The sequence below is a fragment of the Cryptomeria japonica genome, chromosome 1 (genome assembly GCF_030272615.1).
Source record: "Cryptomeria japonica chromosome 1, Sugi_1.0, whole genome shotgun sequence".
NCBI lineage: Eukaryota > Viridiplantae > Streptophyta > Pinopsida > Cupressales > Cupressaceae > Cryptomeria > Cryptomeria japonica.
Window position 1 is genome coordinate 242,468,816 of NC_081405.1, and position 22,655 is coordinate 242,491,470.

Here is a 22,655-nt window from a genome sequence, read left to right on the forward strand (position 1 = left end):
TTGTGATAACTCAGAGCTCTATATTGCATAAAAGCTCTGCGGTTCAGTGATTCTGAATCAAACTCGTTTGTTTTACCTTGAAGATAGAGACGCATGCGATGTAGAAAGACTCTATGTGAGACAAAGATTTGTCTATTGAGATAGAAGAATTTCCTCCTTTTGATCAAAGCCTTTGAGCTTAGTGGTCTCCTTTTCAAGGTGATATTCTGATGACACTTCTTCTTTCGCAAGATGTGAAGAATGGTCATAAATTTTTGATTCTTTGTTTGTTTGTACCTTGTTTTTGATGTTTTTGGTTGTGTTGACAGATGTTGGATGAATACTTTGTTTTTGGGATTGATTTTCTGATTTTTCTTTGACAAGAAAACAAAGCAAGCACACAAACACAAGATTGTAGCCTCAAAGGCACAAATGAGTATGGGTCTAGATCAACCCAATCCTTGGACTTGTTTTTGACCCTTCCTTTAGATTTATTTTAAGGTGTATTTCCAAAGCCTGAAGTCGGCTCAATTCGCACTAGGTCTGTAAAACGAACACACTTCAAACACTTTTTATCCCTAAGGTCAAATGGCCAGTTGTGATAAATTTAGCCCACATCTTGATATTTCTTCGACTTTGGTACTACATACCTTATGAATCCCGCCATGGCAGGTAAGGATGTGATATACTAAGTCTTGCACGAGCATAACAAATAGATGATCCCTATGATGGGGGAGTCACCACTTTTATCAAGCCACAAGTGACCTTTCAAAAAGCTATGTTTCTACTCAAGGAAATATGTATGGTGAGTATCTTGGGAGAAAAACCATCTATGCTCTTGCACTAAATTATACCTCAAATATCCTCAATCAATAGAACGGGTGGGCTACTACTTAAAGGTGTTTAGTCATGTTCGATGTTTTTGGACATAAGTTCATTCTGCAGTGACTCACTTAAGAGCCTTGTAACTGGTGGTGGGGCCCATTTGTCCTTTCGGCCAGTTACACTGTAGGAACAGCTATACCCAAGGCTACAGCTTTCGCTCACACCTGATTTCTATAGCGGCTCGAAGGATTTACCGCTCAAGGTCGTTCCCAAGAGTGATGTGTCTCTTGGCAGGCCTCTCTTAAAAAGATAAAATTTTGAGTGTTACTAACACTTTTCTCTTGCACCTAGGACCACGAAAGCCAAGGGAGAGGATAGTGTGTGTTAGAAGTAGGACCACTCGACCAACTCTTTGCACAAGTGTGCCAAGCACGAAAAACACTTGTTCTTTTTAATTTGTCATTGCAATGTGATCTAACTATTTGGAGATGTTGCTCCAACAATCATGGTGTTCTTTTTAATTTTCAAAGGCAATTGTTTGAGTAAACTAGAATTTGAAATCCTGGTCAACTTAATGAAAAACACGTTTGCATGAAGTAAAATTGCTTTGAAAATGAGACAAGTTGATTGTGAATTTTATTTGCACCAAAAATGGAAGTGTGGATTGTGAGTTTTATCTTGATGCAAGAAATAAAATTTGCCTTGTTGATTTTAAGCACCAAAACGAAGTTTGTTTCCTAACTTGCAAAAAAAATAAAGTTGTTTTTGTATAAGTTTGTGGTTCTTTTTACCTTTGAACAATGAAATTCTTTTTAAGAGCCCCAAACAAATGTGTGATTCTTTTTTAAAAGCCCAAAATTGAAATGTGAAGTTAATTTTAAACCGAAATAAAAAGTGAATTCATTTTTAAAACCAACTTCAAAAACAAGTTAGTAAAAAATATAAATCTACTCTTTAATCTAATTTAAATCTGCACAAAAGAGAAAAATAGTTAGTAAAATCCGCCTATTTGGTGGGCTTCTACAAGCCTAAATTTTTTTATTTTTTTTGGTTTTTTATTTTTTTTGGTTACAAAGTGATTTGTACAACGTTTTGTTACAATAGCGCTAGTCTGCGTTTGAACAGAGGCACTATTTAACACAAACGTATTAAAAGAAAGGGAAAGACAGAGAAGGGAAAAGCACTGAAACAGGGGGAATAGCGCCAAAATAATGCCAAACGCACCAAAACAGTGTCAAAAGCGCAACCTGTATGACATTTTCAACATTCAAACATGTTATTGGTTAAAAAAAAAAGTTGATCTTTTTGGTGTTTGGATTCACGTCGGGTTCACCAAATGATGTCATGGAAATGGGGACAAGGCAACAACAAAGTTCAATGTTAATAAGTTAGTTTCAACCATAATAACAAAACAAAGAACTAAAAACCATTCCAAACATATCAAGAGAGATTTCAAAAAGCATGAAAGAAGTTTAACAAAATAAAAGAAAGGAGAAGAGCCTCCCTAAGATGCTTCCATGATGCCTTTTGATGCTTCTCCCTTGTTTCTCTCCTCTCCAAGTCCCAAATGAGTGTAGCTCTCAGCTTTTAGCACTAGCCATGGATGCCATATGGAGATTCAAGATGGTTGAATATGATAAGCAAATACTATGCAAGAGTAGATAGTGATGCTATGAAAAAGCTCTATGCTAATGCCAGTATAACAACAATACTCTAAATGCTTCTCTTTGCTTGAGGAGAAGGGTTCTATTTATAGAAGAAATAGGGAAATGAAGGGTTAAGATTGAGCAATCTTAACAAGGGTTAGGATTGAAAGTTGGGGATCCATGTGCACAATTGACACCAATAAAATGGTGACAAGTGTCAACATAGGATTGGGTTGAGAGAAGAGGTTGGAGGCATTAAAGGCCTGAGAAGACCTCATGGTTATCTAGAAGGTAAGGGTCAAGTCCAAATTAAGATTACCCACTGGATTAGGAGTTAATCCAAGGATAAACCTTTGTGCAAATGATTAAGAGATAATCATGGTCAAAGCATTAATGACCTGATGAGACCCTTGGGTTGGGTAGAGGTTGAGTCAAAACAAATGTTTTAACCATGTGGGAGAGTTGAATTAACCATTAATGGTTATTGGAGACTTTGGGGATTAAGTGGTTGAAGGTTGAAAGCCTTCAATGGTTATCAAAGACTTTGAGCCATTTAGTGGTTGAAGGTTGGAAGCTTTCAAAGGTTATCCAAGACTTTGAGGGTTAATTTGTTGAACACACAAAGCATTAATTGCTTTTCAAAGACTTTGGAGTCTTTGAGAAGTGACTCCAATTTGCTTAGGAATGTGACAATATTTAGGGGATGGATTAGGCTAATTAGGAAGGGTTTAGAAGAATCTAGAAGGGGTTTAGGCATACAAGTGGATTTTGTAGAAAAATGCAAGTGGGAGAAATTTTGGTATTTTCAATTAAAATAAAATCATTTATTTCAATTAAATGGTGTAATTTGCATTTGGATAAATATTCAAATAAATATTAATCTATTTAAATGAGAAAAATGAAGATAAAGCATTTAAAATGCTTGAAGACTTTGAGGGAAACCATTAAAGGCTTGAAGACTTTAAGGAAAACCATTAAAGTCTTAAGAAGACTATAGAAGGAAGCCATCAAGTTTGAAGACTTTAAAGCCATCAAGTTTGAATACTTTAAGGGAAACCATTAAAGGTTTCAAGTGGGTGAGGATAAATAGGATTTTAAATAAATAATTTATTTAAAATAGTTGTGCAACTTGCTTTTGTAGGAAAATACAAGTGGGTGGAGGATAAAGGTGATTTAAATAAATTACTTATTTAAAATAATTGTGCAACTTGCTTTTGTAGGAAAATGCAAGTGGGTGGAGGATAAAGGTGATTTTAAATAAATGATTTATTTATTTAAATGTGAGAGGTGGGATTTTGGGGGTTTTAAATAAATATTAATTTATTTAAATGTGAGAGAAGATTTAATTAAATAAATATGATTTATTTATTTAATTAATGGTCTGAATTTGGTTAAGTGAATTAAATCAAATAAATTGAATAATTTATTTAATTAATAGGAGAAGAGGGTTAAGATGAATTAATTAAATATTAATTTAATTAATTATTAATTGATGGTTAAATAATCAAATAAATACTAAATATTCATTTAATTAAGTGGACAGATTTATGTGACTACACTTACTATACAGACTCAGTAAATAACATGACCCTCACCATTTAGGCTTTACAAAACAAAAGTGTTGAAAGGAGAAGATGGGGAAGAAACAAAGAAGGAATGAAGTGGTATCTATGGCTAAAAGAAGCCTCTTGCATCAAGATTACAAAAAATAGAAATATTTGATTGAATTACTTAAGTCCCCATGATGCAGGAGCATCCCTAGTTCATAGAAATCTTGCATCAAACAAAAATATTTTCCTTTATGTTTTTCTTTCTATTTGAAATTTTAGTTTTCCTTTATGTGTGTCCTAGTTCTGGCTCACTAGATTTTGTGGATTTGGATTCTACTTGAAGACTTGATCATCCTTTTTTCTTCAAGACCGCATTGCATTTGGATCATTTTTTGGCAAGATATCACTATAGGTCTCCATGACAGTTTGATGTTACTAGTTGTTCCTTTATTATCGGTTGCCTGGACCTATTCTCGTGATCTACTGGAACCCCTTCCGAAGCTTGTGGAGCCTTGGGGATTGATTCTGATGTTCCTTGGCTTGTGGCCTACCTTTTCCTGTGATCTAAGTTTCATCCTTTGAAGTTTCCAGAGGAATCTGTGGACAGAGGCCAACTTGTTATTTTACATGTTAGGTCTTTTTCTTTGGGTTTTGATCCCTTTTGGGTTAACTAGATTCTTTGGATCGATATATATATTTATAATAACACATTAGAATGTAATCAATCATAGAATCAAGTAGATAGACTATTCGTAGAAGTTAGATCATTAGATTCAAGGTCCTGGTTGTGACCTATTCTACCAAGCCTGTGAGGCGGTATGTTGTAACTCGGTTGTTATCAATTGGATGTAATCAAATTTCATGCAATAAAACAATATATTCTACATTAACTTCATCATATCTTGGTGTTTCCGTTGTGTTTACTCTTGATGACTGGTCTAGATTGATCTCTTTGAGGTCCCTCCTGATTAGTGATTGCTTCACCCCAACCCATGTCAATGCAGCTACTGAGATTTCAGGTTTGAAACCTAGTTCAATGAGATGTTGGATATTGAGTAGAAGGAATGGAAGTAGAAAATGAATTGCATTTTCTTAGCAATAGATATATTGTTCACCAATCCTTGACTAGTTTTCTATTTTTTATTTATTGATTATTTTGTTATTAAACATTTTTACATTTTTTTTATCAATCTCACTATTGGTGAGAATTACTGATGCAGGAGCAACCCTAGTCTATGAGCATTAACCAAAAATATTTCCTTTCACTTTTGTTCTTGTCTAGTTCTTAATGCAGTTTTATGTGTTCTTACTGGTTGATATCGGTAGTTGCCTATTTTTTCGTGGCGGGTCTTATTTTTCAGTTTCCTGGGTGGTTCATGTACTTAATTCAAGATTTCTAGTTTATTTGGGTTCATTTTCCGGTCATTTATCGCATCCAGTTGACTATTTCTGGGTTTCGGGACAATTCTTCTTCTTAACGGTTGGTTTTCCTTAATTATCGATGTGCTCTTGGCATGTCGATCTATTTTGGGTCTTGTCCAATGTTCTTTGGTGTGTGACTAACCTTCCTAATGAACCACACTTCATGGTTGTTATTATCCTAAATCATTTCTTTAATTCTTAGGGTTGACCTAGTTACATGTTTCATTTTCCAATATTGGTAAATGTAATCTTATGAGGCCGACCCGGATATCTTCCAGTGAGTATAAATATGATATTATGTAATAATTTGTAGGAGTAGAGGAAGTAGAATTGAGAATAAGGATTGAGATTCACATTTTGTGATCTAGTTGATTCTTAGTGTCCCAGTTGGATTGTATCTAGCTGATAGCCTGCATGTAATCAGTTAACAACCAGATGTTCTTTGATGATTATACGATGATAATCGGATGGTGGTCAAAATTTTTAAAGCAATAATATGATCTGTTTATGCAATCTTGTTAATTTTTCTTGTTGCTTTCGTTGTGTTACTCTTGTTGCATAATTTGGTTTATTCTCTTTAAGTATTTTATTGGTTATGGCTATATCAAGTGGTATTAGAGCTGGTTATGGACTGGCTGGTAGAAGAATTGCTTGCGACCATTGAGGCACTCCTTTGGGTGTATAGATCATCAATTAGAGACAAGTTGTGCGTGTGCTAAATAGATTGTTGAGGGAAAGAAATTGAAACCGGTAGTGAGATCACCGAGTTGAGGCAGTTCACTGGAGTGGAAGAATAGATCCCGCCTAGAAGGAAAAACCCCCAAAGGGTAGAGAAGATGATGGAGGACTTCAAGAATTGAGTGGAACGAAATCCAAAATGCTTTTGCTGGTTTGTGGAGGAACCCTAAATCGGAGGACGAGTATGAAGAAGCAAGTGAAGAGCTTGAAGAAGTTGAAGGATTGGAAGATGAAAGAGAGGAAAGATTCCTAAGAGAAGTGGTGCAAGAGAGTAAAATTCATAAATTTGAAGTTTCCAACTTTTCTGGAATGTTGAACTCGGAGGATCTGATTGATTGGATTGAAGAGTTTGAGGACTACTTTGAGTTTGAGGATTTCAAGGACCCACAGAGAGTCCGATTGGCATAGACTAAGTTGAAAGGGCATGTTGTCTTATGGTGGAAAGAATTGTAGAAAGATAGAGTGGAGAATGGTGAATTTTTTATAACCACGTGGAGACATATGGTTGCAAGATTTAAGACCAAGTTCATACCAAGTGACTATGAATTGGAGTTGTTCAAGAAGTTGTAGAACCTGAAATTGAGAAACATGACTATGAAGGAATATACTGAGGAATTATACAAGGTAGTGATTAGATCGGGACATAGAGAGATGGACAGAGAAAAGGTGGGGAGGTACATAAATGGACTTGCATTTAACATTCAGGATGAAATGAGTATATTGAGGGTTTCCACAGTTGAGGAATCTTACCAGTATGCTTTGAAGGCTAAGGAGATGATGAGAACAAGACAACCAAATAGAGGGAAGAAGAAATTTAAAAGACACATGAGTGACAGTATGAAAAAACTAGTTGAGGAAGATGAATCAAAACCTAAGTGGAGTAAAGATCCAGAATAGAAAACATAGAGGAAAGATAGTAGTAGTACTAGTAGAGAATTTCTAGGAAAATGTTTCAAGTTTGGAGAAACTGGACATAGATTCTATGAATGTAAGCATCAAATGGAAAGAAGTTGTGTGATAAATGAGGAACCAAAAGGTGAAGGTATCAGATCTAATTGTGCACCACAGCAAGGAGAATCCCTTATGTTCAGAAGAAATGGTACCGGATCTACTCAGAGGAAGAGTCTTTTCTGGACTATATGTAAATTAGGTGGTAAGTGTTGTAAGGTTATTATAGATAGTGCAAGTACTAACAACTTGGTACCTAAGGAGATGTTTATGAATCTTGGATTGAAGATGCTTGAACATCCTTACCCTTATGAGGTAAATTGTTTGCAAGATAATCAAAAGATAGAGATAAAGGAACAGTGTTTGGTGAATTTTAGTATCAGTCCTTTTAGGGATGAGGTTTTGTGTGATGTTTTATTTTTGAGTGTTTGTCATGTCTTATTGGTAAAACCGTGGCAGTTTGATAGAGGAGCTATTTATGACTGTAGAAGAAACCTAGTCATTATTGAAAAGGATGGGCAAAAGTTCACATTGATCTTTTTGAAGGAGAAAGAGAAGGAGGCGAAGAATTTGAACCTTGAGAGACCAGTTGTTGAGGATATATCGGAGATTGTCTTGAGTTTGAAGAAAAATGTGATACAACTAGTTACAAAGGTTATACTAGAGGTTGACATGAGTTTACAGAAAGATTTGATAGATGAGCTTGATTGACAAATAGAATCGGATGACAAAGATATTATGGTGACAAATCGGATGAAGTCTTGTGGTAGAAACAAATCAGAGTTACAGAAGAAAGAGAGTAGTAAATAGATACAACGTGTAGATCTAAAGCAAAGGAAGATAAACAAAGAGGGTTATAGGTTAGAGAAGCCGATTGAGGCACCGAAGGAGCTAAAGCAGAGGTTGGGAGATAAAGAAGATGTTTAGATCAGAAATGAGCATGGACTCTTTATATTGAATCCTTTTAGATTTTCATGAGTTTCGTCTCATGGAACATCTTTTTCTACTTGGGTTGTCTAGTGGAGGAGAATCCCCGGTTGATGAGAAATCTTGCATCAACCAAAAATATTTCCTTTATGTTTTGTTCTTGTCAAGTTCTTTATATGGTTTTCTACGTTCTTACTAGTTGGTACCGATAGTTGCTTATTTTTCATGGTAGATCTTATTTTTTGATTTCCAAACTGGTTCATTTTCTTAATTCTATATTTTAGTTCATTTGGGTTCTTTTCTGGTTAGTTATCACTTCCAGTTGATTGTTTCTGGGTTCCAAGATAATTCTTGTGCTTACTGCTTGGTTTTCCTTCATTAATGGTATGATTCTTCGCATGTGGCTCTATTTTGGGTCTTGTCTGATGTTCTTTGACATGTGGACGACCTTCCCGCTGAACCATAATTCGTGGTTGTTTTTTTTGGAAAGATTTATTTAATTCTTATGGCCGACCTAGTTACACATTTCATTTTCTTGCATTGGTAAATGTAATATTATGAGGCTGACCCAGATATGTTCTGATGGGTATAAATATGATATTATATAATCATTTGTAGGGGCAGATGAAGTAGAGTTGAGAATAAGGATTGAGGTTTTCATTTTGTGATCCGGTTGAATCTTAGACTCCCAGTTGGATTGTATCTGGCTGATAGCCTGCATGTAACCGATTAACTACTAGATGTTCTTTGATCATTATATGATGATAACCGGATGGTGGTTGAAAGTTCTAAAGCAATGATATGATTTTTTAATGCATTCTTGTTATGTTTGCTTGTCACTTCTGTTGTGTTACTCTTGCTACATAAGCGACATGATTCTCTTTGAGGGTTTTACTGGTTATGGATGCATCAATTACTCCACTTTTGTTTTGATTTTGTAAGGCCTCGGGCCCTTTGCTATGTTAATCTAATAAAAAAATTTAGATGTAGGTCTCATCATCTAGATTTAGGGTATTCCACTCATTTAGTGATTGTAAGAGGAAATTGACATAAAGGATATTCTGCTTGAGGCATTTCAAATTGTCAAATAGTCTACTCAATTATCTTATCCATCACATTAGAGTGAGTCTACTTGAATTTTTCTTACCCTACATATTTTAATCCCTAACCTTATCCTTTTAGTAATATTCCTAATATCTTTATTCTCATGTAGCATCCTTAAGTGGACATGGTAGGTCTTACATTTTTGAGATGTGTGTAGACATCATTTTTATTATAATATATTTTGAAATAAAGAAATAAGGCTTGTATTGCATCTAGTATGGAAATGATATTAGGTATTAGATGCTAGGATTTGTACACTGCACACTATGCAATAATATAATATACGATTAATTAAAATTAATTTGAAATTGTAAGATGTGTAAGAAGAGGAGAGCTTGACTATGCCCTAATGCTTTAAGAGGAGCACATTCCCTCAATTAATAGATAGATTCATATAACAATAATATTTTTCTTTAAAATAGGTATCTATAGTATGGAGCTCAAATTTTTCCTTCTTATATAGAACTTAATAAGTACAATATAGGATATATTTCCACCTAGTGTGAAGATACTTCAAGAGGACCTACATGTTGTTGATAAGAATGTACCCTAAGATGAAAAGGAAAATGGTATTCATAAAATTGGTGCTCATTCCCCTACCTTATAATTCTTTGAACCAACTATAGATAATGATTACATAGAGTGAATATCATGATAGAGAAGATTATATCAATGAGATTGCATTTCAATATTGCTTCACTTTTAAGATCCACTAATAGGGTGAAGGTTGACTCTTGGTTAATTAACCTAGATCAATTATTGGGTTAGACATATATGAGAGAAACTTGAAGGAAAATGTCATAGTGCACTCATTGAGAGGATGAACTTCCATCTATTGGTGCTAGGAGGAATAGAAATGCGAGCTTAAATTGGATACCCTTTCTATGATAACTTCTTGGTATTCTTTGAAGCTTGATGTATCTTAGAGTAGTATTGGTAGTGACACATATATGCATTTTATGACCTACAATAGACGCCTTATAGTGGCTCAACATGAGAATTAGTCTCTATATTTCTTATAGTATGTGGATTATATTTATGATGTGAAGTTACTTATCAAACAATTGATTAGGTTCTTGAACCATATTTTATTGGATCTCATTCAAATGGAAAATCTAGAGGATCTTAGGGTTTAAATATGGAGATGGTTCTTATTAAAGATGAGTTTCTTGGTACGCAACTTGATTCATGGTAGTGGTAACATAATTATATTTAGTGTCATCAAGACAATATTTTTCTTAGGCCTTCCCATCCTACAAAGGGAGGATTCATACCTACCAAAGTATCTTAGAGAGAACATTAGCAATATAGATATAGGTCCACACAATAGTAGCAAGGTAGCCATACCTAAGTCTAGCGAAAATAGGGATCTTGTAAGGATCAAATGCCATATATTCAATAACTAGGACCTCGTATAGCTTACCAACATTTTAGCAAAGGAAATAACAGTTTTAGCATACATAGATCTTCTTGGTATGGTAGGACCCAACCAGCATATGGTTAGATAAGATGTACATGTTATTCATGTGGTGATCCATGACACTTATCTATAAATTTCCCATAAGGTTTTAAATTAGGTGGACATTGTCTTGGAGTGTCAAATTAGATATTGAGTGATATGGTAAGGCCCAAAAAGTTTTTATGATAGTCAAGAATCAGTAGGCTGACCATCAAGCCACAATCATTGAGACTATATGTATGGTAGGAGATGTATTAGTTAGTATTTTATTTGATTGAAGGACTTATATAACTATTTTAACTAGTACCATCAAGAAAGAACAATAGCCAATATACTAAGCTAGCACTAGGGGTCAAGGTGATTGTGGATTCAATAGTTATATCACCACACTAGTGGATCTTTAGATTACTCCCTCAAGATATTACAACACAATCCCTAACATGGATTGTCTTGATGCACATTCAGAAAAAGGTTGTTTGTGACCATGAAGTGATTAGTATTTTGATGATTATTATATTATAATGATTATCCTTTTAGGAGTATTGAGACCCATATCTCTATGTATGATTTCTTCTATGTATCTTAAGCAAATCGCATGCAAGGGATGCCAAATTTTCATCATCACCATTAATGATAGGCTAGAGTTATAAATATAGATGTTTTAGATGACCATCGTATTCTTACAAAATTCATAGATATTTCATATTGATTTTCTACCAGGAGCATAGCAAGCATCTAGGAAAACATGTGAGATGATGTCATAAGAACTCGATAAATTTAACTTTAATTTCGATTAGCTTTTAATAAGTATTTAATTCATCATAGGATCTCACCATGGGGTACACATACCACCTTTCATAAGAAGATGTGTCCCTTAATTTATGCATCAACTAAAGAAAATTGACTAAATTAATAATTAAGATTCATTAAAAAATTTACTTAGGATAGGTGATTTCATTAATTAGATGAGGAAATCCAAATTGTTCTCTAAGATAGACTTGGAGTTCAACTTTAATGAGTTGTGGGCTGATGGTGTTTGTTACATCCCACTTTTCAATAAAGGTTACTAAATGATAATGCAATTGTTTTCATTATATCATTACTTGCATATGAGGATGTGTAGTCTTAAATTGAGTTGTACTATAGAATTAAAATGACTGATTTTGACAATGTTATTTATATAATTGTGAATATTATGAAGGTAAGAATGGTCTAACAATTTTTATGTTACCAAGTGGATGCGGGATTAACAATGCCTTCAAAGGGAGGGAGTGTATCATCAAGGAGTGGTGTGTAGACAATGGATTGATCAAACTTGCCATTGAACCATGAACCATGTGTGAGGTCGTTAAGAAGTTAGTCATCACCTAGGTACTTAGGCTGGATTGTTTTGTCTTGTCAGTTAGTATGTACTTATTCTAACCTTAGATGTCATTTTGGAGTTAAGTGTTTGATGTTGCTCTTGACTAAATTATTTTAATATTGATAATAAATGGAAAATAATTATTCTTCTAACAAATAATTTCATTTATTTAATATATAAATGTATGCTCAAATAGGAATGTATATAACATATAGATATCTATATATTTATGCATGCATGTATACGTACATTCATTAAATAGGAATATGAGCATACATATATAAGTATACATATACAAATAAATATATACGTTATAATTCCTAAATGAGGATATGTTTACATACCAAATGTACAAAATTGAATATTTAAAGTAAAGCCTTAATATCGACTATGTTAACTGATGCTATTCTTAAGTTGTATTAATTGTGAAGGTAGTTATTCCCTTCATCGCCACCTCAAGAGTTTATTTCTTGCTTCTTCTCTTCCAAATAGATGTAACATTTTCTTGGGTGATTTCTAAATCATATTCACAACATTATATGTACTACCATATGCATTAAGAGGGGATTCACTCATACTTTTGGGAAGAACAATCATTAATAAAGAATATTCATAGCGGAAATCATTTGTGTACTCTGCAATAAATTTAATAGTTTCAAAGAAGGAAGTTACGAAGGGAAAAGAATCTTCGTTTTGGAAAGGCAAGAAAAAGTAGGCAATATCCACCGGTATCAATTCCAACCAGCACTGTTATTTAACGGGCACGTTCCGGTTTATTGCATTTAGAATTGTAGAAGCTATCTAAAACCATAATACTTGTATGATTATTGAATATGTGGAAATCAATTCACTATAATGCTTGTATCTTTACTGAATATGTGGTAACCGATTCATCCTAAGCTTGAACATTATTAAAAATATAGTATTCAATTTTAATAATATCATAGCTCAGTAGAACTAAGAGTACACTCTTAAACATAGTTGAAGAAAAATAGAGAACAAATTATGAAAATTTTAATAATATCATAGCTCAGTAGAACTAAGAGTACACTCTTAAACATAGTTGAAGAAAAATAGAGAACAAATTATGAAACATGACTGCTTACATACCTTGACTATGGTATGGTGAGGTAGCTTATTAGGAATCTTATCAGTATATTAATGTGAGATCATATGACTTCTATGCTTAAGGAAACAACTATGCATGCATGCAAATTTCAATACTTATCTTTAGTTGGTAAGGATACGGGTCTTCAATTCACAACAATTGAAATACACAAACTGATTATCATTAGAATTATAGAGCACAAGATCCTAAATAATCAGAATTATAGAGCACAAGATCCTAAGTAGAATCCCTTCATCAGTAGATGCAGCATTAAATAATAATAAAAAGAAAACATAAGGTAAATAATCAATTGAATTCCTGAACTATGTTAACTGCTATGATCTATTCAGTCAAACTGTGAGTCGAGAATAATTTTATTTGGTCATTCTAAGGAATAGTGAGTTAGTCTGAGTCAATGGAACAGTAGTAAGCTAGACTGCCAATGTCATAAAACCTTGAAGGTCATTGAAGACCATTAATGTAAGTTGACAAGTGATTAAAAAGCTAGTAAACTAGTGAGTTAGTTAGGCTCAAGTGTATGTTATTATCCTATGATGGTCGTAAGTGTATGTTACTATCCTATGATGGTCGTTAATGACCGTTATTGTTAGTAGACATTGAGCAGCTGGTCGGATAGTTGGTAAGTAACTAGTGAGTCAGTTGGGCTTCAGTGAAAGTTACAATTCAAAGAAGGTCGTTATGGACCATTAATGACGATAGACTTGAAACAAACTTATAGCTAATGATTAACTAACCAATGGGCCAATTGTACCCAAATGTTATATATTCATGGATTCAGGTGAACTCTAGAGTGTACAAGTCAAGCAAGGTGGGGGTGAAAACTGATACCGCGTTAAACATTCTTGCAATGTTAAAACTCTGGGCAAGGTGGTACTACTTTATGCAAGTGATCATTAGTTCACATGAACCAAATACACCTACTAGTCAAATGGTCACACTAGTTAGAGGGTACTTATAGTGTGTGACTGACTAGCTGCGTGTAGGTTCTATACACTAGGCTCATATGGTAACATAACAACTAGATCTAATGCTTAGTTTCTATCGTCATTAAAGGTCGAGTCACTTTCATTTGGAAGGGGCATCGGAGATTGCGAAATATATGGTTGGGTGGAGAATCTCTTTATGATGCTCTTCCTCTTCCAGACTATGCGAAGCTTATCGAAGAAAGTTGCAATTGGAAAGCTAAATGATTTGTAATCTTTGAACTATTATCTCCTTCTTTTAAAAGGAAAGTTATCATATTGATTTCTCTTTCATATTGAATAGCATAATGATACATTTTCCAAATTATTGTTTAATAAAATATTAACTTCTTGTAAGATGAATTAGTTAGGTTGTTATCATGTTGAAGATTAGTTAGTTAATTAGTTTTCAATTTCAACAGAAGCAGTTATGTTTTACTTTGAAATGCTCAAGTTTTATCTTAATATAGATAGTAATCTATTTTCTCTAAGTATACAATTAGTCACATGTTATAGTGTTGATATTCATATGACAACTTTCAATACTTCATATTAGCATTACAATTTTATAGTGGTGCCATTTGTGTTAATGAATGCCCCCATAGTCTCCATGGGCTTGATGAATAGGGTGTTTCATACATTATTGGATTGATTTATACTCATATTCTTAGATGATATATTGATTTATTTATGAACATATGAGGAGCACGAAGAACATTTATGATAAGTACTTTCGTATCTGAGAAGACATTAGTTATATGCCAATTTGGCTAAGCATTCAGTTTTTTTGGATATAGGTTTATTATTTGGTCCATATCATATCTAGAAATGGTATCTTAGGAGATATAATGAATAGTATGGTTATAATATAGTGCTGCTACCCACAAGTCTTACAAAAGTTAGGAGTTTTATGAGATTAGATAGCTATAATTATAGATTGTTGGAGGTTATATAAAATAGTATCATACACGATACCCTATTACTTCCCTATAGTGGAAAGGGAAGAGGTTTGAATAGAGTAAGTAGTGCTACACATGACTTGGAGCTTATAGTGATGGTTCATGCTCTTACAAAATGGAGAACAATTCTCCGTGGATACCATTCCGAGCTCCATTTTGATCATTGGTTTCTACAATATATGTTCACATAACTAAACTTGAATTCTTGGAAAAGGAACTAGATAAATTTCTTATGTGTGTATGACTTTAATGTACATTACATCAAAGTTGAGAACAATGTAGTCGTAGATGCACTAATAAAGCGATGGCATGAGATTACATCTACTATAGTCGTTATGGATTTTAGGACTCACATTTTATATTAGTTTATAGAGAATCAATGGTATCATGAGGTTTAGTATGAGATACAATCACAAAGTGACCTTAAGGGAAACTATTAATGATATATTATTGAGGTAGATGAATCGTTCTGACTGGATATATATATGTGCTGCACAAAGTGAAGACCTATTGATATTAATATTATCAATAATTTAATCTTTCGTTCACAGATATATGTTGTTCTAGTTTTATAGAATCCACAATAAATAAAGATTTTCTTCACAGGTACATGTTGTTCAAATAATAATGACATTGATTAGTTAATAGGCAACATGAATTTTCATTTGAAAATAAAAAATTCTTCATACTTTAACTATAAACTTTTACAACTAAGTAGTCCCTAAAAGTTTCTCTATATAGAAACCGTCAATTTTTTAAGAATTGATGTTGCTGAAGGATATAAAAAGGAACAAAGAAAGAGAGCAAGGCAATAATGTAAGTCATGTTTCTCAAAATTTATCTGGTCTTAATTTTCAAGAGAATATTAAATGCAATATCCTTTGAAATATCGGCAATAATTATGAAATATGAACACAAGAACATAAGAAGAAAACACTGTAATTATTATTCACCCACAATTATCATCAAATCCTATGCTGCTTATCAGGAGCCTAGGAGGACAGCCTGCATTGCTTTTCATACTGGAAGTCATTAGACTGCAAGGTGTCCGCACACCACACAAAGATGCCGTGGAGCTTGCCAGAGTCTCTAAGGTTTCTGCACGCCAAAAAGAAGCCATTCGCAGGTGACAAACCTTCACTTCCCTCCATCACGAAACTAGCCAGCACTTTTGCACCGCTACAGCGAGACTCCTGAGCGTTGAAATAGTTCATGAACTCTGATACGCTGGTGCTCGAGTCGTAGGCATAAAATTTGAAATTCACATAGTCAATTGAACCGCCATAGTTTTTCGAGAGTGCAGTGTAATGGGACTGTATTTTATTCCTCTTTGGTTCTCTCATATTTGGGAGATAATGTCTTTGTAGATGCCATAGCAAATAAAACTAATAACATGGACAAAGAGCTACCAAATATACACCCATATTAAATGGTCGTTGACTCCTTAATTTCAAATTTAAAAATAAAATTTTAATTAAGGTGGTGGAATTGAACACATATATTAGTATCATAAATTAAATTAAAGTGTTTATTGTTTTTGATAAGGATAAACGGGTTTTAGAAGGACCTGAAACGTAAAGTTTTACAACAGCCAGCCAACAGACAGTTCGGCAAGAAACAACAGCAAAACAGGAAAGCAACCCCGAACAGAAACAAAGACAAAAGAAACATAGACAAACAAGCCAAAGAAAAAAAAACTCTCAGTTAAGCGAGAGCACCAGATCCTTGCTCTTTTGGATGGAAATCTTGTTGATTTCCTTAAGCTCCTCCATGATGAATCTGGAGGTACCCTTGTTGTTGTTTCTGGTCCTGGTTTTGGAACTAGGTCCAGTGGTTTTGTTGTCTCTAGCAGCCACATCATCTCCTCCAAGATCTTTTGTTGGGTCACTATGGAAGGATCTGTAATCAACAACCATCTCATTAATCTTTTCAAGCCCCTCAATGCTATTGTTCATGGCTTCTTTACTAGTGTCAACCAGATTCTTGATATTTTTCTTAATCTCAGCCATGGATTGTTCCACCTTATCAATCCTTTGTTCATGGTTACATTTCATTACCTCAACATTCTAAGAGAGTTTTTGAGTCATGACCATGAGTTTTTCCGGCTTGCTGGGTTCAGGGGAAATAGTGAAAATGTCAATTATTTCTTTAACCCCCATCTTGAGGGTGTCGATTTTGGGCTCGACCCACTTCCAACAGTACTCTTGGCTTCTGGTGACTTCCATGACAAGATTCATTAGACTACCATCTTTTCCCTAATTATCTTTTTGGACATTGATAGGGATGTCCAGTTTAATCCCTTGGTCCGGAATCTTCGGGTTGTGATCCTTCACTTCGAACTTTTTTTTTTGGTGAGGGGTTTGACCTTGGAGATCAGCTTGTTGTTGGTTTTTGTATTTACTAGCTGCCCATCCGGGGGGGTTCTTGCTGCCGAGCATCTCAGGAGTGACCATCTTTTCCTTTTCATCCGCAAGTTCGTATTCAGGGTTATCAACAGGAACCCCACTATTGTCCAAGTCCATCTCCGAATCAGAGACATCTTGGACCTTTGTATGCAGACCAATCTTAGCAAGTGGGGGCACAATTTCAAGGGATTTGGCATGTTCCATGATAAGGACAATAAGTCCCTCATGCAGAACATGTTAGGGTTTTCTAGGTGCTTTTCTAGGCTATTCTCAAGGGAGGAGGCAAGATGGTAGGGAACAAAGATAATTTTACCTTGGCAAAAATGATTTAAGATAGTGAAATGGTAAGAGAAGATACTTGCATACATGTCATCAAGGGTGATGTAGCTCATTATAAACTCTGCCATGTCAACCCATGGGGCCATGAGGTCTTTTCTATTATAGCCGCCATCGGCCATCTTGGTGACTCTGGAGAGCTCCTTATCTGGATTGTTTATTGTGTTTTAAGAAGAAAGAAATAGTTAAAATATTGTTAAAAAAATTAAATAATAATTCTTTAAATTAAAGTAAGTGAGTAAAATGTTTATAATACATATTATCATTAATGTATATATGTCATAATGTATTCTTCTTAATTTTAGTCTTTTATACTATCTTTCGCTATGAAATAGACTTAAAAATCCTGTTCAAAAATTTAAATAATCATTCATAAAGTCAAATTAAGCATCTAAGTGGTTTGCAATACAAATTATTTTGTCAATTTATTTTGTCAATGTATATATGTCATAATGTATTTATTTTATTTTTTATATTTTTTAATGCTATCTTCATTAATGCTTTAAACCTTGTGATTTTTTTATTAAATACTTATTTTTTAAAACTAAGTTAAATTTATGGTCAATTTATGAAGATACCAATGGCATGGTATCACACCTAAAATTCAAGGCTTTTCACAAATGTAAAGAATGTCGAGCAACAAGAAAAGATATTAGTAAAAGTAAGTGCAAGTCTATGAAAATACAATTGTAATGCCAACCAATAACTAAGTAGACAAACAAAAAAAACCTAATGTCAAAGAAGCATCCAAATGAGTGAGTTTCAGTTAGAAACCATGACATAGGATGTCATATTAATTTGAATTTGGGTAATAATAAAATGATTACATCATTTTAATGAGATGCTTATCTTCATATTTCTAAGTATTTATATCCTTATGATGAACCAAACTAGCTAATATAACGTAATCCATTTTTTATCTAATCTATAAGAAGCAAGCCCCACTTATACCACTAGTAAGACACAAAGAAAAAATGATCTTCCTAGAGAGCCAATGAGAACATTTTCAAAACAATTTAAAAATGTGGAGAAAACCAAAGAATATCCTACACAATTGTGTCGAGCTTATGCTATCCTCTCCGCTTAGCCCACTTAATGGAGAACAAGAATAAATAATAGCAAGTGAACTTGGATTAACCCTTGTCTTTATGTGATCCATAATTTAGATACAATAACCTTGAGAAATTATGAATGCGGTAGACAAAACAAATTGAAACTTGGAAATAGTGATGGTTGTTGCTTATACAAGAAATTACTATTGTATTTATATTAACAAATAATATATTCATCCCTAGTGAATCCATGGCATAGCCACCACTATGCAATATTAAAGTGAGAATGCTATGCCGATATAGGATAAATTATAAAATTAATTGTTTTTTAAAATGTTATCAATTGACATAGATGATTTTCAGCTTTCAAATGGCCAGGGGAAGATAATAATGGTCTATGTGATGGTTTTTCACATATGAACAAGGGTTAGCTCTTTATATGTGCATGGATTCGTGTACAATAGTTATGGTGATTGATTTCTACTAATGAATGACTATGTGCATGATTTTTTTTCTAATGATCTATTTTCTGCATTTATATGTATAGTTAATTTTATGATTTGAGGATTCTTGATATTTCATGTTTGTTTTAGACCTATGGCTATATATCTTTACTTAAAAAATAAACCTTATGGATGTGTTTACTATGAAATATTATATGTTAATCTTATATTATTTTTGCAATGAAAGTTAATGAAGATGAAGTAATTAGTATAACCTATTGTGCAATTTAAATATTAGCTTGTCGAATAAGAGAAAATCAATAGTGACATTGTAGTGAGTATCATTAGAGCTCACCTTGTCTATTTAGAGAGTAAGGTAATTTGTATTGTGTTACTTATTTTGTGATTTTATTTGTGTCATTTGTAATGTGAAGCTTTCTTTAAATTATGGTGTATTATTGTGTGAGGTGTGAATAAGCATATTGTAGTATTGTAAATTGTATCCTTGTACAATTTTATGCTCAGTTGGATCACACTTAGGTGAGTCTCCTTCCTTTCCCTGATTATGCCTAAGTATTCTCAGAACAAGGTTAAATATGAGGTCTCTATTCTTTGCTTTTGTTTTCTAACCCTGTTCTCACCTAGGAAGACTACACTAGTGCACCTAGCAGCATAGTTCCCCTAGAATAGGGTGGTAGGAACCATAGTCTAGCCAATATGGGCCCAAATTTAAACCCTACAATAGTCTGAAAAATAATGAGTGGGAAACGATACCCAATGCCAACCTTCTTCATAATTTTCAGCACATTTCATGAGTTTGAGTATAAAAGGAAATCTTATCACCTCATTTGAAAAATCACTCTTGAAGGAATTCATTCCACATCAAGTATTTCAATTGAGAAAGAAATAAAGCATCTTTAAGGAAGTGAAGGAGAGGTGAATTGTTTATATTTTCAATCATGCAAGATAAAATTCATGATCATATGTATTTGAAGGCATGCATGAGTTTTCACCTACAAACATCAATTTTTCATGAAGATTTAAAGGAAACGAGATTCATTAACAAAGGTGTAATACTTCAACTTCGCATTTCAATTCAAATATAGCCTTTGTTGTGCAAGATTAAGCTCTCAATTCTCTCAATTATTAATTATATGGTAAATTACAAAACAAAAGATTTTATCTACAAAAACCTTTATAAATTTCCAACACCAATTTTCTTTTATTGTCTATGCAGGTTGTTAGGTCCAATATGGAAAGCTAATGTACTGAGAGGGGAGGGGTGAATTAGTACTCCAAAACTTTTCTTGAATAATAACTTTACTGTTATGCATAAACAGAATAGTGCAGTAACATAAACTAAAGTTAAAACAAATAGATAACACATATATTTTGGTTACGCAGAAACTCTTGATTAGAGAGAAAAACTGCGGTGGGGATGGCACCCACAACTTCACTACTACAATAATAAAGAGTGCTTGGTTAGAGCTACATTTTAGCTATTTCTGATAGCTTACCCTGTTAGGAGTAACAAGATCTGTTAGATCTACCTTGCTAAAGGATTTTACAACATTTATTCTGAATGATGCACCTGGTTAGAGGCTTTACAATTTATAGACTTGATTAGAGTCTTTTACCCTGTTAAAGGTTTCTCTTTCAACTTCACAATATTACAATAAAATCATTACAAATATCTGCAACTTTACATCTAAAATATTATAGCAGATTCTATGTGCACAAAATAGATTACCTTGCTTACAGCATACCTCGGTGACCCATATAGTAACTTGGTAAACCCTTCTACTTACTCTGTTCTTCAACTGTTCTCTGAAAACCTTCTCAGTGACCTCTGTGTCTCTATAATAGTCTTCTTACACACATGCATACACCCTTAACTAATGCTATATAAATAGATCTCTTAAGACGGTGATCCAATTCATTGCTTCGATCTTACAAAAAATATTCCTCGAATGAATAACTATACAAAATATTTCATTGGTTATATTGATCTCAAAATCATACACAATCTTTTGGCACAATTTCCAATGTAATAATTGTTAGATGTGCCTCGATCTTGTAACACATTTTCATATGCATGTCTAGGTTCAATGTATCTGGTAACATGTTTCACTCAGTGTATATCAACTTGGTGTGTCATCTTTGTTTCTCGGTAGCCATAAAAAGATACTCGGTAGACAGCTCGGTGTATACTGCATTCTGTGACTACTTTCCTTTGTAACCGACTAGACTTTGCATACCGACTTCTCTATGTGTACCGACCGCATGATTCGGTAGTGTTAACCGACTAGAGTATATATTATGACTTTGAATATAAAAACTAAAGGCAATTTGATAAGTAGTAACAATCTCCCCTTTTGACATTACTTGAGATGTTTGACAAAAACTACTTTTAAAGTCATAACTCAAAAATCTATATACTTTGCAAAATGACTATACTTAATAGTAAATATAATAGTCAATGAAATAGAATATTCAAATATACTCCCCTTATCATTATATTGTACATAATTCTGATTTTTACATGCTCGGTTTTGTGCTTGTGTGCTCTGCTTGCTGTCCTTGGATACTCTACATACTCTGCTCGATATACTCCCCCTGTATACAATACTCCGAATACTGTATCAAAACTGTATCTAAAAACTATATCACTCCCCAAATATATAGTATCACTCAATATATTGTATTACTCCCCCTTTTTGACAAACATAAAAAAAAACTTAATTTCCATCTGGGGGTGGTAACGGATCAAAAAGAGATTTATACTTCTTCTGGGCGTCGGTGAGAGCGATAGAGAGTGTGTCTTTTACACTTTCCATTAAAGAATTTTGTGCTTGAATATCAGCCAATAGTGATATTAAGCCATCAAGAGTGCTTCCCTCTTGTGTACTAGATAGGTGTGTGGCTCAGTGAATCTGTTCTTGAACTGATGAAAGATGAGGAAGGAATAATGTTTGGAGTGTCATTATATCCATCCTGATCTTATGTTCTTCATTTCTGAGTTCCAATTATTGAGCCATGAGCTGTTGAAGCTTGGTATAAAAATTATGAACTGAATTGGGCTCAGGAGTCAACTTATTTGAGAGATCGGTGATCTCTTTTTCAATTGCATCAGTTTTATTCTTGATATCTTTAATGAATATAGAAAATGTACAAATTTTCTGAAATAAATAAAGAATATGCTTGAGTTGAGGGGACAACTCAGCAATGAATTTCACAAGTTTGACTTTCCCAATAGCTAGAGCTTTTTGTACCTCTTTAATCATTTCTGCAGTAAGCTCCTTGTCTTTTAGCTTGCTCAAGTACTCAGATGCATCAACTCTAGATGTTTCTATTTGATTTAGGAGTTCATCCTGTTGAATGTGGATGGCTACATCGATTGACACTATA

General features: G+C 33.7%; 1 protein-coding gene across 1 annotated transcript; it reads right to left on the minus strand.

Annotated features, from left to right (window-relative positions):
• Positions 1–16,003: 16,003 nt before the first annotated feature.
• LOC131034144 (chitinase 2-like) lies at positions 16,004–16,354 on the minus strand. Its single transcript, XM_057965537.1, has one exon. The coding sequence runs from the start codon at positions 16,352–16,354 to the stop codon at positions 16,004–16,006; it is 351 nt and encodes a 116-aa protein (XP_057821520.1).
• Positions 16,355–22,655: the final 6,301 nt, after the last annotated feature.

Coding starts and splice junctions, on each gene's coding strand:
- LOC131034144 (XM_057965537.1), bottom strand. CDS start 16,354: ATGAGAGAACCAAAGAGGAATAAAATACAGTCCCATTACACTGCACTC.